The sequence below is a fragment of the Lates calcarifer genome, linkage group LG6 (assembly GCF_001640805.2).
Source record: "Lates calcarifer isolate ASB-BC8 linkage group LG6, TLL_Latcal_v3, whole genome shotgun sequence".
NCBI lineage: Eukaryota > Metazoa > Chordata > Actinopteri > Centropomidae > Lates > Lates calcarifer.
In genome coordinates, this window is record NC_066838.1 from 22831330 (window position 1) to 22850521 (window position 19192).

Sequence of the window (19192 nt, forward strand, 5' to 3'; positions counted from 1 at the left end):
GTGCAGAGTGGCTCATTTGGCTAACAATTATAACTGCCAATAACGATTGGCAGTGCCATAATACACCAGGCCGTGGTGTGTTTGGGGCTGGTTAGGGGCCTGTCATTGAAGCCATAACAGAGGACAGGCCAGCTGAGGGGGCCTGTTCCAGCTGGAGCAGCAAAGAGCCTGAAGCTGCTACTTTGTTCAGTTGGCTGGTTTAAGATGGGTGAATGGTACTGAGAATAATGATTTCATATGAATTGTTAATATGAAACACGTTGGCACATAATTCTGACTTACCATGACAATTTTGTTTAGTAGTGTTTATATAGAAAATATAAATATACAGCAGCTGGAGGTTTTTCTAACCACTTTCACAGTGAGGACAATAGTTCACCATTAGCTGCAATACTTTCAGATTTTGTTGATTTGTGACGTGAGGACATCCTTGTGGGGCATTCAAACAGGGACACAGTGTATCCCTCTAACCACGGGATTGCTTGTATTGATCTCAGGCAGACTTTGGCTACTTCTTGACTTTGCCAGGTTGCGAATTAGAGCTGACCTTGCATGCAGAACAGCTAATCCTGAGCATGTTTGTATGGAGAAAAGAAGGATAAGAAGAAAAAAATAGGTCTTGCTGTTTTGCATTTTGAGAATAATATACTGAACTGCCTAAAAAAATAAAAAAAATTAAGCAAAAAATGCTGAGGTTTAAACTGCAGAAAAGCAGTATGGAAGACTTCTGCATTACAACTAGCTATAAAAATTGTGTAGGCAGTGAAAAATAAAAAACAGTGGTGTCTCTCACCAGCCAGGCCGTTGACCATAGGAGGCTTCTCTTCTTCCTCTTCCTCCTCTGGTGCGGCGCTGTCCTTTCTATCCATCTTACTGACAGAGGTTGTGCGTTTTCGCTGGACCTCCGTGTCAAATTCCTCATCAAACAGAACCTGGTCCACCAAGTCTGGCTGCACAGGGCTAGGCTCTGCAGGGGGTTTAGGGGTCCCATAGTAGTTGCCTGGAATGAGGAGAGGGAGACAGAGACAACAAAATACACACGTGAATGCGTTTTACCTAACATGTGAGTCTTTCTTTGACTATATTCATTACATAATCATACCTTTAACTGCATGAATGACCATAAATAACTCTTAAACTCCACCAACCCAAAAGGACAATCTTGTTTTGAGGATTTTTCTACCCTTGTGTGAACTTTTGGTCTTCATGAATATAGAAGTACCACAATGCACAGACACAGTCACAAAGATTAAATACTGTAGGAACGAATTACAGGTCTTTTTTGGCTGCGTACACCACAGAACTGTAAAAGACAACGAAGCACAAAACCACTTTGTTGAAACCAGATCAAGAAGAGACCATATCACCTCAACGGTTGTTTAAATTTCTTTAAAGGCACAGGGGAGTCTGGTTGTTAGCTACAAATCATATCTGGCACAGCCAAACTAGTTGGAACAAAATGAGGCCAAGCATTTGCTGTCATAAGTCTCCAGTTTTGGAATAGTCTCTTGGAGAAGGGAAAGTGTTTTTTTCCCCTTAGTTTTTTAATGCAATTTAGTCTTTACTAATTCCTACCAAGTGTTGCTACTGACCCACAGATGGTTTACCCACAGTATCATATGCCTCCTCCAACACAAGGTTATGTTGTCCCCCCCAAACCGAGACCTGTTGAGAAGACATGCCAGCCATCTCGCAAGAGCCTGTAATGTAACAATAAATATATGATCCCTTGCTGGCTTCCCATCAACTTCTAATTTAATTGTACTCTTTTACTACATACTATACATTTTTATGTGTATGCACTTTTTTTTTTTACTATATTCTTCTGTGTTTCAGGATATATGTTTTAACATACACTATTATTATTATCTATATTAGTATTATGATTTACTGATGCAGTACTCTCAGACCTGAGACCAAAGCCAAAAAGCCCAGACTGCTGTGTTGTCATATTTACTGCTTCAGTCCACCAGGAACTGTGACTACAGCATTTATGCCGAGGTAGGTTGTCAAGCACTTGACTGCCCCTTTAAGTTCATCAACTTGCCTTTGCTGTCATGTTCATGCCTAAGGCAGCGAACAGCCTTACTCCACAGAGCGAGTCTTCCCACAACTATAGCAGAGAGGTGACCCACTTTACCACTCACCACCTTCTCACTCCGTCCAGGAAAATGAAGAAAGCAGAGAGGATTGAAACTTAAAAGCACAGGAGGTGAGAAAATACTTGGGAAGGTATGGTACAAATGTTGATTCGCAGGTTGTTCTCCGTCTGTGCGAAACCACAGTCCTCCAGTGTTTGTGTGGGATTACGGCATGGTTAAGACTGAGCTGTGACTGAGTAGCTGAAAATTGTACTGTAACAGTTAAATGGCACATCAGGGAGTGGACTGATACTGTGACAAAGGAGTCTACTGGGAAGGAGAGAGAAACAAGAGAATGGGAACAAAGGACCGGAGGCAGCAGAGAGTGAGAGGAAAAGAGAGAAATGTTGTGACAATGGAATTAAGGTTCTAAACAGACTTTTAATTTCTCTCATTCAAATAAATATTTTCAAAAGCCAGTAAGACAAAAAAGATAAGATACAGACTGATTGGCCTCAAATGTAAATAGAAAGTTAGGATGACAGAAGAGTGGAAATAACCTTCACAACTTGACTTTACAGCTGAACAGTTTCTTAAAAATCAGATATAATTATAATGTGCTAAATGAACAATCAACACAGCTGTTATGAAGTGCGATTTATCTGTGCGTCATGTTAAACTATACATCATAATTGGTGAAGACTATTACATTAATCTGTGTTTTAATTTAAGAAGGGCTAATATCAGTACCTTATTGAAAACCATTCAATCCTTTACTAGGTTTGTAATTAATAAGAAGCTTAGTGATGGTATGCAAATTGAGGGAGTTAAATTAGAAGCGGTAATTTTCTCTGTGCACTCCTCGGCTCCTGAGGCTCACACACACGTACTCGTAGCCTCTGTAAGTGCATATTAGCAGGGAGCTGGAAGACAGTGGCCACAATAAGGAAGTGCATTCAGAGGGATAGTGTGGTAATTATACTGTACTAATGAGCCACAATCAGCAGTCTTTGAGGAGAATTTATAACTTCATCTAGCACAGATGCAAAACCACAAAACCTGAAAAAAAAAAAGAACTCAAACAACCAGAGGCTAATTGAAACTTTACCTAAACAGTTAAGTGAGACAGCTTATTGAGGATTTACAACATTCGGAGTGAGCTGTTTGCTTGAATCTCACGTGGCTACTCATTTAGTTTTACTTCTTTTAACAAATACTCAGTTTAATTTAACATTTAACAACAGTGTTCCTACAGCGTCACACACAGCTCTATTATTTCACTCAGTACAATGTATAATCAAATTGTAATATAGCAGTGACGAATTATCCACTGTTCCATTAAATACAATTAGAATTCTTAATTCTATTAATATTCTAATGTGACAAAAAATATCCGGTCCTCCTTTTGATGTGACAACTGTATTATCTGTTTTATCATATCAAAGATTTCAACTAGCTGTACAAATAGGAATTAGATTTAATTATTAAAAAACAGCTGGAACATGGGAACAACAAAGGGCTAGATCAAGCAGGTGAACATTTGTGATTCTAATAGTTAAATAATAGATAAATGAGTGAATGGACAACTAAAGAATATCTGATTAAATAATACGGTGACAGGGACAACAACATTGAAACAGTGCAAGAATAAAGATGCTTGTCCTATAGCACTTTGCCACTGTTGTCCAGATACATGAGGGCAAAAAGGACGGAAGAAAAAGCAGAACTTAACAGAATAACTACTTTGAGGTCTGCTTCGGATCATTGTCTTGTCGCAGAGGCCAGGCTCTTCTCAGTTTCTTGACTGACTGCATGATATTTGCATCCTGAATTTGCTCATATTTATTGGAATCTGTTCTTCCCTCTATCCGTGCACTGTTTTTTTTTTCTTCCATGCAATAAAAAGTGAAGAATGTCTGCTTGCTGCAGGGACTGTATTTACTACTTTTCACTTCAAAAATAAACAAAATACGTAATTTGCCCAGGGCTGCTCAAACATTTGCATACTTTTGGAAACATAAAGCCAGACACTCTTGCTAGTTAATGAAAAGCTACAATATGAGGAAACTTTAGTAGCAAGTTTGCTCAGTTAGTCTTCCAAATTCAAAGTAGTTATCACTGCCTAATAATATCTATCTAGTGGATAACGAAGTTCCTTAACAATTGATGCTATGATCTCTTCCTGAGACTGAGAGAGACTGAGAGAAAACACTGATCTAACCTGTCTATGGTCCTGATATATATAGTATTCCTGCTCTAATTACCAAGACAAAGACCTTTCATAGTGGAGATGTCGGGACAAATACTGAGAAAAATCAGTCCTGATTTGAATAGAATGTCTGGTCACTCTTTGGCAAACTCTGATGATGATGAGTGACCATCCCAAACTTCCACCATAATTACTGCCTTAGATTAATGGGCTGTTCATTATTGGAAAAGAAGGAGGGAGAAAAAGCCTGGGAGCCACCAGACTAATAGTTCCCCATGACTGTGTGTGTGTGTGTGTGTGTGTGTGTGTGTGTGTGAGAGAGAGAGAGACAAAAATAGACACCTGTTGATATGGGTACTGACTCAACAAATAAACAAGCTGTGCTGCTCTATTCTAAATGTAACGACAAGCAAAAAGAAAAAAAGAGCACAAATTACAGTAAGAATTACAGTGAGATAAAAGAATGAATAATTCTTCCCACAAGCTGTTCCCTAATGATGGGTCAAATTTTCTGACCTTAGAATTCTACAGTATGCTGTAGGTCGCCCACTCACAAACTTTGAGCATTTCAACAATTATGTAGTACACAACACACAAGTATACTGACTAGAGGGATAAAAAGCATCTATGAGGTTAACATACATCTTGGTTGGCTTGCTATGTTCAACCTATTAGAGGAAAGATTAGTCTTATACTCAGAAAAGGAGGATAAAAATTTTACAGCCCATCACACCTGTAAAATTAAATATTTTTGGTCATCAATGGCTTATGTAATTTAAATCTTTTGTTACACTGTGGCAAAATGACAAGTACCAGTCGTGTTAAAGGTACAAGCAGCAGAAACAGTGTGCACAGAGGGCTGATCATTTCAGCACAGTGTTATTACATTAAACCTCTTTTCGCAGCTTTCTGAAAGTGGTGGGAGGACAGTATAAAGCAAAGCCATTTTCATTTTAACAGCCTCGGCCAACACTTGCTTGGCACTGTCAGTGAATTACACAGCCATTCACTCATGTTACACATGCATGCAGTCGCGTTTGCTGTCAGTAAGAAGTAGTTTCATATCGGAGGGAACATTTTTTTAACAAAAAAACGTGCTTCCCGTTACAGAGCTGCTGTGCCCGGAGAGACCCCAAGCTTAAATATGAACTGCTACGCCTATGTGTGTTTATGGGTGAGAAAGAATGTGAATGTGTGTGTGTGTGTGTGTGTGTGTGTGTGTGTGTGTGTGTGCGTAGATGTCACGCCATCTGTTTTAGTCAGCAGCTGCCAGCATGTCTCATCTCCAGCTCGTGAGAATCTGAATAAAATGTGAGTACAACAGTGACTGGAGTTCTATCTGCAGTGAGACACAATCTCTCTAAATTTCACTATATCCTTCAGAAAAACTGTCACTATAACCTGTAATGGAAATTCTAGAGCAATTTATGCAGTCATGGACATTTAGTGATGTGAAATGCAAACAAATGGTTTTGTGGCAATGTTTTCAAACACAAATGGAAACTGGAGACATCCCTTATGTTGTGAAAGTTTAGGAAAACCTCTCAAGGGTTTATACTCTGGCTCAGCCCTCACAACATCCCCACCCCATCCTCACCCAGCATTTATCCCTCTGCCTCTTTGAACCCACCAGCCACAGACCCAGACCCTCATTAATCATTGAGGATGGGCTTCCACTCTTGGGCTGTGCCCAGTCTGCCCAGGCCTCATCACTGACTGCCAGTGCCACAGGCGGGTGAAGCCCATCTTGCTCTCCAGCCTTGGCACAGAGCTCAGGCGCTGCTTGGCATTGATGCCCACACTTCACAAGCCAACCTTGTCAACCTTGCATTCCTCTACTACGTGTGCTTCTGTGTGTGTGTTAGGTGCACAGATTCACAATCCACTGTTACGTGACCTGCCTCTCATAAATAAACTTCCTTTCCAGTTCATGTTCATTTCCTCAGTATGTGTAGTGACACCCATTATAAATTACACACAATTCCTAGCTTTAGTTCCATACTTATTTTTCTTATTAAGCTTCTATCATCCACCCTAATCCTTCTTACTTTATCACGCCATCTTTTGTTCTTCCACTTTCCATTTCAGCTTTTTTTAATTCTCGTATGTTATTTGGACTTGAACAAAAACAACACAAATCCAACTCCTCTGTTATCAGTGGTGAAGTCATAAGAGCTGAGGTACTTCTTAATCCTCCAGGCCTCTCTTTTACCAGTTCCTAGGAGTGGGCAGCTGTTGCTAGCACAGCATCTTTGCACCCTCTGTCCTCTGTGACTTATGGCTCATTGCCCTGTTTCTATCTCATCCACAGCTGTGCAGCTTTGCCTCAGAACTTCACGAAGCGTATGATACCAAAAGACACCCTATTATAAAACGGTTGTAGGCAATGCGGTCCGGCAAAACAAGGGGATGGTAAATGGTCATTTCTCTTCCAGCAAAGTCGATGATTGTCAAGGGGAATGACTTTCATGTTGCACAAAAAGGGATTTCATCATTTTCATCCCCTGTCAAATTGGCTTCTAGTAGGCCGACAACTACAGACAGTAACTGTCAGAGGTAATGAAAGTACCATACTGCTGTCTTGTCTAAAATCTTGTCCTTTATTTTTGTTCTAGCCTTTCATGCTTCACTCATGGTGTGCCATACTGTGGCATTTTATATTTCCACTGCATCCTTACAGCAGGCCACTGACCCAGAACATGACCTTAAACACTTCCCCTGCCAGTCTTCTACGCAAACATAGATGAAGTCATGCATCTATCCAGCCTAATTGAGTTCCACAACCATGCGCACCTCAGTAAAAAAATCTGCTTGATTTGATCTATAACAGCCTGGTATTAGACTAGATTAAACTAGAAAAGACAGTCTGTGGTACAATATAACAAGATTCTTTGGCAAATGGAATATACACTAAATTAACATTCAGCATAAATTGGGAAACAATAAGACATCAACGTTAATGCTGCATTTTGTAATGAAATCTTTACTGTACTGGGCTTTGTGTTGCTGACTTTGAAATTCAACACCTGCTTCTCTTGAATTTCACTTGTCCATTTCAGCTCCCTGTCTCCATCATGAATGATTCATGCTACTGGTTTTTCTGTCCCGTCCACAGTGAGGGGTAGAAAATTGGATATGCCCTAATTCACATACATGCTCACACTCTCGCACACAAGAAAATCTAATTCTTGGGAGTTTCAGCACAGCCGAAGTAACAAATATTACTCACACCCTGACACTTTCATCATTCTGTAAAACAAAAACTGGCAAAGCAATTTCTTTGTTTTTGCGCTGTTTAAACTTCCTCATCCACCTCGCCAATGGTTGAGTCAACTTTGCTGCTGAGACCTGATTAGAATGCAGAGAGCAAAACTGCTGAGTCGAAAATGACATGGATTAATGCTGAGGAGTGATCTTATAAATACACACAATTTTCCTCTTTTATGCTTGGTTAAGTATTTTCATAATATTGGCCTTCTGAAATAACTTTCTATTACTGGTGAGCGATATGACAACCAATCTGTGAAACGCTCATTGTCTCAGATATTGGCTCCAGCAGAGCAGTGGGAGAGAGTGTCAGCCTTGGTTACAGATTAACCATGGCTACATCAAGCCCCTGTTGTTCACAGGTTTGGGGGATTAGTCACAGCAGTGAACATGGCTGCACAGGTCGATGTTTCCATTCAACTAGCCACACGGACAGTGAGGCCTCGTTCAGGCAAAGAAACCTAATGTGCGCTGAAGAAGCTAGGCATGTCACAAGAGGGGGAAAGGGAGATGAATAATGACAGACTGCAATGAAAAAGTGGGCAGGAATGGAGTGTGGTTTTCCCTGAGCCCTTGACTCTCAAAGTTCAGTTCAGTTCATTGCTTGTCCCACAAGAGGGAAATTCTTTTTGCAGCAAAGCAGCATGGAAACAACCAAAACACAATAAAACAATAGGGGACATAAAAAGTGGGAATACTATACCCATAACACAATAAAATAAAGAGTTTGTGTTATAAAACTGTATAGAGCTATTTTTTGCACCACCAACTACCACAAACATGTCTCTTTGTTTCCTTACCTCACCAGAATCCTTTCGATAATGTTAGTACAAGTTTAAAGACTGCCTTTCAGAGTGAATGGTCCCTTAAGGCTAATTTTATGATCTATAAAGGCTGTAGCAACTACCAACAGATCCACACTCAGTGACAAACTCACCATGGGGCAGTTGTTCATTAAATATCTCTCCCTCTCTTTTCCTGCATTCAACTGTCTGTCTATCAGTCCATAGATCTGTGTTTGTGTGCAAGTATTTTTCCTAACAGTTTATCTGGGGAGACTCAGGTCGAAAGTCTGGGCATTAATAATTAACTTTCTGTGGGTTTCTGAGTCTGTGCGTTCAATACACATTCAGTTGTGTTACATTAAGCACATAAGGGCAGCGCACATCCATTATTCATCCTGTTGACTGGTTCATAGGATCAGGGTTGCAGGGCCAGTCTCCCAGGGCTGGATGTGGGACAGAGGGCAGATGAGAGAGTGTTTAAATCACCAACACCTTTCTGACGCATCGTGTTAAGGATCATGGTGAAGCTATTTTCAGCAAACAAAATCACCTGGGGGTATATTATCTCCAGTTCTTTCACGTTTTACGGTGACAGTTTGATGACTTGGGCAATGTGTTGACTTCACCTGATGACCTAATGGTGCACAACTCAGCAAAATCACAAGAGAACTTATACCAGGGACTTTATGGAGGATTCACACTCAGCTGTAGCCACGTCCCCAGGGTGGACTGGGACAATATACATGACTGGTATTTAATATTCTGCTTCTCTGGTCATTCTCGCCTACTCTCACAAACTCTGGTGCATTTGCGGTGTGAAATGCGAACTGAACTCTGGGGTGGTATGTTTGTGGACAGCAAAACTGACCAACCAAAGGATTTCATAGCAGTAGATGAACTACTGTTAAACGTGAGATCTGTATAAGCAGCCTATACAGACTATTTATGTAAGATCACTTGGTAACCATGGTAACACGTATTTGCATCACCACCGAGTGTGGGGGTTTTACTGAAACATCCAAAAGTGAAAAGGAGTTTTAGAAAATAGTGTTGTGTTTATGTCCGACTCTATGTGTTATGGCAGCTCCTCATTAAAAAGTAAGAGAAATGTAGCAATCAAAAATTAAATATCCTCCCATATTATTATGGCAAGACCATTTTTATGTCCTATTTCCTCCTGTTCCTCAGTATTCAAAACACCAAGGTCAAGTTGCAGTCTTGACTAATAATCCTCATATTGCTCAGGGTGAGTTCTTTGAGAAAACATAAATATACATAAAAAAGGCAGTAAAGTGCTGCATGTCTTGCCGTCATTCACCATCATTTGATTTCCACATGTGGATCCATGTGGTGGTGATGATGCAGGACGAAAGTTCAAAACTGTCCAATATATTAATCAGCTGTAAGTCCATGTGATCTCATGTTTAGTGCTCTTGGTGCATTTGTAAAAAGTCAGAGTGAACACGAAACAGTCCAGAACTGAAAAGTATGTTTCTTTCCCCCCTCAGTACAGACCACATGACCCTAATTATAGATGTACGAGCAACCTAAAATCCCACATGAACAAATGGGATTCATCAAAATAAACAACCACTAAAATTTGCTAAGTAGTGATTTGGATCACAAAATAATATTATATCATTATCAAAGTGAGTAAAATGAGTAAACAAGACTTAGAATCTGACCAAGCACTTGATATCCCGTCCTAAGTGCAATATGTGGAAAGTTATTCAAGGTAGATATATTGTATATCTGACATATCTTTATACAACTCCAATTAAACTTTAAAAAAAAAAATCCACTTCCCTTTACAGTGTTGTATACAATGTGTTGTGTTTGAGACATACCATCATAGGTGCCACTCTCTAACAGCAATCCACTCTCTTCCAGCTCACGGAACTCCCCCACACTGATGAAATTGTAGTCCACACCGGGAACTTCCCCCTCTCTGGGCTGCCGAGTGGTACCTGCCAACAATGACACCGTTTAAAACAGAGGGAACATCCAAACAAGTGGAATGTGCTATTCACTGATGGGGTGGGGGTGGGTGGGGGGCTGAAAGTGACACTGTTTCCAACATGCCCACAGGGATGTGAATCATCTCCAAATACAGCGCTCTGGGGAGAATCTGTATCTACATCATGAATAGTCAACAGAGCTGGGACCACAAAGCTAAGAATTCATTATTCAAATATGAAACAGAGAGAAAAAATATCCTCCACACAGCAGCACAGCTGTCAGAGGAAGTGTAACTGATGATAATGATAATGAAGATGATTTTAATTGCACACTTTTACTCTGACTTCTGTATAGACCCGCACCACTTTTATTCCTTAAGGATGCAATTAAACCCAATATTAATACAATAAATAAAATTAAAAGAATCGGAGAAGACGGCTTTAGTTAGGTGTGCACTGAGTACATTAATGGATGAAATCTAACTTCCCTGTTGACCTTCTGCACATTTGGTGCATAATTTCCCTACATTTGTGTCCCGAATATTCACAAAGTAATTTCTCCTTTGAATCCCACACATAGCTTTGTTTCCATGGCATTATAATGGAGTATAATTATTAAAGATAAATGTGTAGTGGTGACATGTCAGCATAATGCTGCTTAAGTGAAAAATACTGTCTATGCCAGACCTCTTCTGGAACATCCAAACAATTAATTTGTGAACTCATAGAATTAACTTGTACATTTTTGTCCCCAGAGCACTGTCGTGGTCAAATTCCTTTCCAATATCATTACAGATTACAGCCTTACTGCTTGTTTCCAGGTTTGGAAAAGGTTTGTTCACATTCGTAAAACAAGGCTAAACTCTCTAAAGTCATAGGAGTAAAAATCAGTGGCACGTTTTACGGTGTATTGTCTCCTTCATGCCAGCGGTTTTGGTCAAGGTCAATCTCTCTATGTCTGAAACGATCTTGAAGCGGCAGTGGCAATATAAATTCAAGGGGTCCAACTTCTTTATTTTCCCCTTTCTTCCCCCCTTCTTTTTTTTTTTTTTTTTAAATATTAACTTCTTACAACTTATTTTCCCTCCTAAAACATGCTGCTGTTCCAAAGGGGAAGCTCTACAACATTTCCAGTTCCTGCAAAAGTTATTAAATAATGATGTGCCATAACTGCTGCAACCACTTAAAAAAGTGTCATGTTTTGCCTTGTTGATGCTCTTGTCTGTGAGACATTAAAAACATGTTGTTATGAAAATGATTTTATGTTCCCCAACATGCCGACTCTGCTTACCGTCATCTTTGATGTAATCAGAGCTTTTACAGTACCTCAGCTGAACTGCTCCGCTATCTGGCTGCGCTGCAGGCACGGGGGATTTTAACTCAGAGTTTAATAGGAACCTATCCCCATTCTTCATTTTCTTTCTGTGTCAACATCCATCCTGACTGCAGTGTGAGCCATCACATCTGAAACAGCTTAGTCTGTTGCAAAGACTATCTTTTATTCTGTCAAACAGAGCAATCAGAGGAGACCAGAGAAACCACAAAAAGGAGGAAATATGAGCTTATTTTTGGATGAAGGAAGAGAGAAATGTGGTTATTTAGCTTTTTATTGTTTATTCAGCCACCTTACCTGACTAGGCTCACACAAATTAGATCAGATTTCCCACCTCAACAGTTTTAATTCTCATCGCATCATCATGTGCCTTTGCAAATGTTACTTTATCATCTGCTGTCTCAAATGTTGCAAGAGGTGTTGTAATTTTAAAGGACAAAAAGGTCACAGCTTACTAAAGGGAAGAGGAAACAAAGACTGTGGATCTGCACTGATGTGTTCTAGATGGGTGAGTTCACAAAGTGAAGAATCCCTTCAGTCTTTACACCTGGACAGCTGTGAGGGGAGAGAACGATTACACACCAGCTATGGATAGACAGTGGAGGGAGACTGCTAAGACTGTTGAAAGTAGAAATCTGCTGTTATCTGAGACGAAGCGCTGGGATAAGGAGCTTTGAAGAAAAGACAAGAGGAAATTTGCAGTCAGTTCTCCCTGGAAAAGAACACTGTGTTGACTTCTATCTTGTGTGTGGTTCCTCACAAGCATCTCTTTGAAGAGATGAAACAACCACATGAAAACAATATAGGACAAAAGTGTCAAACCAAAGCAAATGGAAAACAAAAAAAGTACTAGCAGTTACCAGGTCTATAAGGGGTACTGTGGCTTTACAACAAAATCTAGCTCACCAGTGTTGGGTATGTGCTATGTTGTGTGTTTCCCTCCAAGCAGGTTGAACACCCACTCAGTGGGGCACCAGAAACCAAGTGACAAGCATGCACCAACAGAGCTGCAAGATGCTAATTGCAGCTGAACAATAGAAAAGAAAAATGAAAAAGAGGAAAAAACTATTGGAAAATTATGCTGACAGATTCCAGATCACACAGTGCCAACTCTAAATTTTTAAAAGAACAAGACGTAGTGTTGAATGTTGGCTCTTATATCTGAGGTATACACAATAAATCAGAGAACTATCATGAAGAGAGGCAACAATATTGATGTTCAGCTATAGTGAACACAAGTTAAACGTCTTGGTCACAAACACAGCTGTATTATAAAATTCAAAATGTTTGAAACACATTTATATAGAAGTCACATGACCTAACATTAACACATCTAACATACATATCAGATTAAAAAGATAATCTCTAACACAGAATCATGGCTTTAGATAGATAACAGTCAGCTCAACTTGCTTACATTGTGCAGTAATAGCTTGATTGTTTCTGTGGTGAAAAATGTTTAGAGCAGGATGCTTAACATATTAGTGCAATGATGAATTGTAATAATGTTATTAACATTATTTGCATTCATCAATTACTGGCTGATTTTTACTCTGACAGTCTGGAAGCTGATTACTAAACATAAATTCACCCAACGCTGTAATATATAATGTATATTTCATTAATAATGAAATATTCAATAACTGATGGAATAATGGACTGATGTTGTGTATATGACACTGACTGACACATAAATAGAAGTTGTTGTTTATGAGACTGCAGGAAAACAAAGTCTCTCATTTTCTTCCAGCTCTGGCGATCCTCTCCACCATACATGATTGTAAAATCAGTCAGATCACAATAAGCTGATGCCACCCTAAACAAGGCAACACATTCCCACTTCTGGTGCAGACAGAGAGTTTAAAGACAAAACAATGGAATCTGTGTAATCTGTGCATTGCTACCACGTCATTACTACAGGATCTTACTTACGTATCAGTCTGAAGTGAGAATAAACACTGATTAATACTGGTTCAGAAAAAATGCTTTATCATTTCTTCTGCAGAATGGACAGATTATATCACAGTCCACAAAAAGGAGCATGATGTTGGAGGACAATGTAAAAATAGAAAAAAAAAATCAAATGGCTGGTATCTGCTGTGTTTGACCTTGTAACACCTTCATTTATTTCTTGAGGCTCACTGGCCTGTATTTATGAAATATATAGGGCACTGTGGATAAATGCTGTCTTTATATGAAATACATAAACGAAAACCTTCATCAGATAACTTCAGTTCTTATTTCTTGATCAATGCAAAGCTACATTCTGTCTTTTGTCTCAGTAGCTTAAAAAACTTAAAAGGAGCTCTGTTCAATCTTCTCAAAGAGGAGCAAGGTTTGAAAACCTGGGGCAGTTTCTTTTACATTTCCACTATACCTCTTCATTTTTTATCTTGCAATGAGACTTGTGGAGCTGATTGTCATGCAGTAATGGATATTAATGCCCGGGGAAGGAGAAAGGTAGTTGGGAATGGGGCTGGGGGAGTTTGGGATTTAGCCAAGCTTCAAGGATTTCATGGTGCCCTGGACCCCTGTCATCTTTTGTGGAAGGCAAGAGTGGTGACACTTAATGAAGCCTCATGGTGTGTAGTGGAAGAGGAAAGTCATGCTTCTCTCATTCCGAGATGCCACTCAGGGCTGCTGTAATGAGCGCAGGCATCATGCTGTAGTGGCTATTTAAGCTCCTTGCAGGGTCACTGTGGCTCAGCACACTGTGATAACCCACTGGCACGGGCTTGCATGAGCGGAGTGGACAGGGGACATATGCTGAGCTACTGAAGCCAGACTGCAATGTCTCGCCTGGGACAGGCATGGCACAAGTTTTTATATCTTCCAAGATGAATCTCTAAGGCAGACTCAAATATGAAGATCTGGGTAAAACTAGAAAATGATGCATTCTGTAATGCTTTAAACGTGCTATATGCAAGTTTTTGCTATTGCCACAAAGTCAACATTAACAGCTGTTTACTTACCAAGATTGTCAGCCATTGTTGTGTTTACAAGACAAGAGTTTAGATTACACCCTTTGAGCAGTGCTACTTTTTATCTTCTTGTGTTGGACTGAGGACGGACCGGACTCTACAGTGATTCAGTATCACAGAGTGATATTATGAGACAAGATGAGACAGAGCTAGCTGGTTAGCATGTTTACTTCAGTAGGAGAAAAGAGGAGATAGAAATAGAAGCAAAACAAGAGTTAACATCGGCGTTGCTTTTCACTGCTGGAGACAGCTCTTGGAGAGTAAAAGAATGAAGTTTGATGCTGAACTTTTTCTTCTTTTTTCTGTTTCTTCTTGAATGGTAAGTTAACAGCTATTAACACTAATGTTAGCTATGCAGTGGAAGCAAAAACAAAAACAAATAGCACCTTACTGGTTACTGGTTTTAACTCTTTATACTCTCCAACTAAACAGCTACTGAACACTGACGTCTCATATAGTGTTTTATATTGTAAACTGTCTCAGCCACTTCAGTGGCAGCAGATGGGCAGCCTCATTCAGCATGATGGATAACTAGAAAACTGCTGATTATGTTGTTGTCTCCAATGAAACATTACTCCTTTATTAACATTAATGTAACTTCACAATATGCCTTCAAAATAATTTTCTTTCATGCAAAATGTCAGAAATAAGAGCTTCCCAGATGCTAACTGAGAGTTACACACATAATAAATGATGTCTGCGGCTGTGGTGAATGGCAAAAAAAAAAGAAAGAGTTTTAACTCAGCTGTGCAGCCCAGAGAATTGCAGCTGCTCTTTCTTTTACGCCTGGTGGCCTTGTTGTCCATTTTAAAATCACTCGCGTATAAAGACATAATCATTTTGCCCTGGTTATTTATTCCTCTAACAGTGGAAAGGAACAAGAAAAAAAGTGTAAAACTCACATGGAGAATGTAAAAAGGCAATGTAGAAAAATGTTTCACACCTTTAATCGTAAGGTAACCAAAATCTGACTATAATCAGAAACTGAAAAATAAATGTCTCTTACTTCAGTAGTTTATATAATCAATCTCAAAACTTATCTCTGTTAAACATAAAACCAACGAAGTGTGTAATTCCCCTCTATTCTGATACAGTTTCTTTTGTAGAAGCTATAAAGTCTTTTACTATTTTACTCATGGTAGATAATGTTAGCCTTCCATATCAAAGTCTGCTCAGGTTTTACTGGGACATCAGAGTTACATTAATTCTAAAACTAGGTGCTTTTACTAATTATGTTGAGATTATGAAGTGTATAGCAAAGTTTTACAGTCTACACGAATCAGAAATTCATTTTATCAGGTGAACTGAAGAGCGAAGGAGGGAACTTAGTGTAAAATAAGTTATAGTGGATTTTTTTTTTTCAAAAAGCATTGTATATGCAAAGCAAGTAAAAAGTAGGATGGTGCAAGTAGTTCTACAGATGAAAACAGACCATGCTCCATCTGGAGGGGTCAGAGGACAACAAGCAGGGCCCAGACAGAGAGAGGAGACAGAAGTGCCCAAGGCTGTGGAATCTACTCACAGGGAATGGTACGCAAGTACAGGTTGTCCCTGATCACCTGCTGGAGCTTATGGTCCAGGGAGCCCTTCTGAAACTGCAGACTGAGGTAGTGACGCAAATCGGTATTCAACACCTTACCTAGAGGAAAGGGAAGAGAAATCTGGGTCAGTCCAACAATTAAATCACGTAGGAAGTCATCTACATGGCTCTCATTTACCATACACCCACTCTGACGATTTGATTCTGAGACAATTAAAAAGACACTCTGAAATTTTAATTCATAACAACCTACATCACACTCATCTGACCAACAACAACACACTGTACTGTCCCTGTCAGCAATTACTTGTACCTGTGAAAGCTGGGTGTTAAGTGGCAGAGATGGCGTATTGAAGCTGTCATGTATAGTGAAACATTAATTGGGTTCTTTGATTAAAATCCAGATGTATGCATGACAAAGAGGAACACAAAAAAGTAGGACAGCTGCTTGTTGTGAACAACAGCAATTCAAGGCGAGCAAAGTCTGAGGAAGCGTAGGGGCTGCACAGTGATCTTAAAGAGGGGGGAAATTTACCATTCTCCTTGGAGCGACAGTATCAGACAGAGAAAGGAGAGAGATGAAGAGAGAGGGAAGAAACAGAGAGGGTTCCCTCCTGTTTTCTATAGTAGCACTCTCTTCCTCTGAGTGGACTTTAACTGCGAGTGGAGAGGGAGGCCCTTTCTCGGGAAGGGACATTTAAGATTAGCTTTGAATACGACGTCAGTTACACAGTGGGCATAAATAACCAGTGCTTTTTCAGCGAAGCTGCTTAGCAGGGGGGAACACAATTGCTGACTACACAGAGGTAGCACTGTGGTCCACTATCTACATAATACATCACATTGGACTTGTTCCGACAGTCATCACAGCTACAACAATAGGTGTAATGTGCCTCATCAAAATCTAGTTTCACATTCTTCATTTGATTTTCTCTTTTATACCGTCTCAATCACAGCTCTACGAGGCCAAAATGTGGCAATGTTTGCTGTCAGTGTCTGCCAGCGTCTCTGACGCAAGTGTTAAAATCCCATAGATCTTCTCCAGATCAGAAAATGTTGACAAATTAGAATCAAGCAGAAGCCAGGCTGTGACTAACGTCAGACTCCAATTGAGATCTGCATTAAGCCACAGCGAGGAACATCAGTCAGTAAGATAATACACCTCTCCCAGCAAGACACCTACAGAGATTGTAAATACATGATTTTTCCCATTGTGAGACTAATTCTGCAAGCTGTTGGCTAATCTGCTGATGAATATTTTATCATATTACACAGTTTAGAGCCAGTCTGCCAGACACATCTTATTTTTGACACTTCACTGATCAAGTGCACACTAAAAAAGTCATTGTAGACTTGCTTTGATTTCCAAATAAAATTTTTTTCAATGTCATTTGCATTTATTCACCAATATAAACACACAAAGGTTCGCTTTTCAAATGAGTGGTAGGGTTCAAACTTGTGGAAAATCGTAGAAAGAAACATAATAAACAGAATAAAAAATAATCACACTGCATAGTAACAAAGAGAAATATTCCCACAGTGAAAGTAATGAAAATTTTAAAGCACGGAGCATCCTACGCATCCCACGCTCAACAAGAGTTCTACTCTGAAACTTGAGCAGTATTTTTTATGACACCCATTTTCAGCAGGAAGTATTGAAGGATAGACTTGGCTGCTGGGGAATAAAAAGCTATTGCCTACCTAATTTAAAAATATTGTAAATTAAATGAAGTTCTCTTATTCAGTCCCTGAGGGGATAAAACGTCTGCTGCGGGGATTGTAGATCACCAGCATTATGTTGGCTGGTTAAGGAGGTTGAATCTCCCCCCTTCACATCTGCCAAAAGTGGTGTTGAAAATATTTTTGATCAGGGTGATTTAAGTTTCTTGCTTACAGAGTGTTCAGTACTTCTTGCTACTTTGGGCTTTTGCTCTGCATGCTCACACATGAGCTAATAATTCAAGTGATTTGGAAATTTTGAGGCTTCTAGCCACTCCTTGTGTGCCTGTTGCTTAACTTAAGTTGAAACAGTCCAGTAACTCCAGCATGGCAGAGGTACAAGTGAGGGCTGTGGCCAAGAGAAGCATGGCTGTACATTATGTAACTCTATAGACTTTTTACTGGCACAATGAATGTGAGGAATTTAGGTCAAGGAAACAAAAGCTGGGTCTGGCTGTGCATCGCAACTTGAAAGCCACAAGCCTGTGGTTCACGTTCCCAGAAGTTATGAGACATGAAAACCCCAAAAACACACACAAACAATGTCCATCCCATTCCCTCCCACCATGTCAGGATTGTTCCCATGTTAAAGGGGATGGGAGTGATTCTGCCTTCGCTGGGCCTTTCTTCATGCTTGGGAATGCTGCCCTGGATCTGTTTTCACACACCATCATTGAAAGATCAGCTGGTTTCAGTATGGACAATGATGGGTACTAATTGTTACCACAGGATTCCTGCAGGGAAGGGTAGATACTCCACTGGGTCAACAAAATCAATCTCTCTCTCTCTCACTGTCATACACACACACACACAAACACATGCAAATCACCTTCCCTGCCCAAAGCAAACTCCCACTCAAGTGCTTCCAACAGGGTAGTCTTTGTGGCCCGCCTGTCAGGTTGTGTTAGCGTGCTACATCATATCTCCAGAGATGGAGAGAAAAAGAGAGAAAGGGAGGGAGCAGCAACTCGCAGCTTCCCGCTAGGTTACAAGGCAGCGCATCACTGGCCTGCCAGGCTGGTAGTACGAGGCATGTGGGACACAATGGCAGCCTTTGTGCCTTGTCATCTGGCTATTAGACACTCTCTCATATAGGGGGAGTTGGTGGGGGAAGGGGGGGGGGGGGGGGGGCAGGGGGCTGCAGTTCAAGGTTGGAGAATCATTAAAAACAGAGGGAGTGAGGGAGGGCAGGGTGGAGGAGGTGGGAGATGTTTGCAGAGGGGAGTACTGATGATGCATTGGAACACAGGTGGAAAAACCCACTCCGCCTATCTCCTCCTGCCCTTTTATCATTATTCTATCGCTCCATCTCTGACTGT

General features: G+C 40.2%; 1 protein-coding gene across 3 annotated transcripts in view; it reads right to left on the reverse strand.

Moving 5' to 3' along the window:
• magi3a (membrane associated guanylate kinase, WW and PDZ domain containing 3a) overlaps positions 1-19192 on the reverse strand; it is a 102476-nt gene that overhangs the window by 25104 nt on the left and 58180 nt on the right. For 2 of the 3 annotated variants that reach the window (XM_018684406.2, XM_018684336.2), the window contains exons 2-4: positions 16137-16253; positions 10190-10309; positions 794-1000 (exon numbers count right to left, since the gene is read on the reverse strand). In XM_018684406.2, the coding sequence (XP_018539922.1) occupies positions 794-1000; positions 10190-10309; positions 16137-16253 (444 nt within the window). Of the gene's footprint in view, positions 1-793; positions 1001-8494; positions 8616-10189; positions 10310-16136; positions 16254-19192 lie in introns of those variants that run through there. The other variant, XM_051071380.1, reaches the window with a different exon arrangement.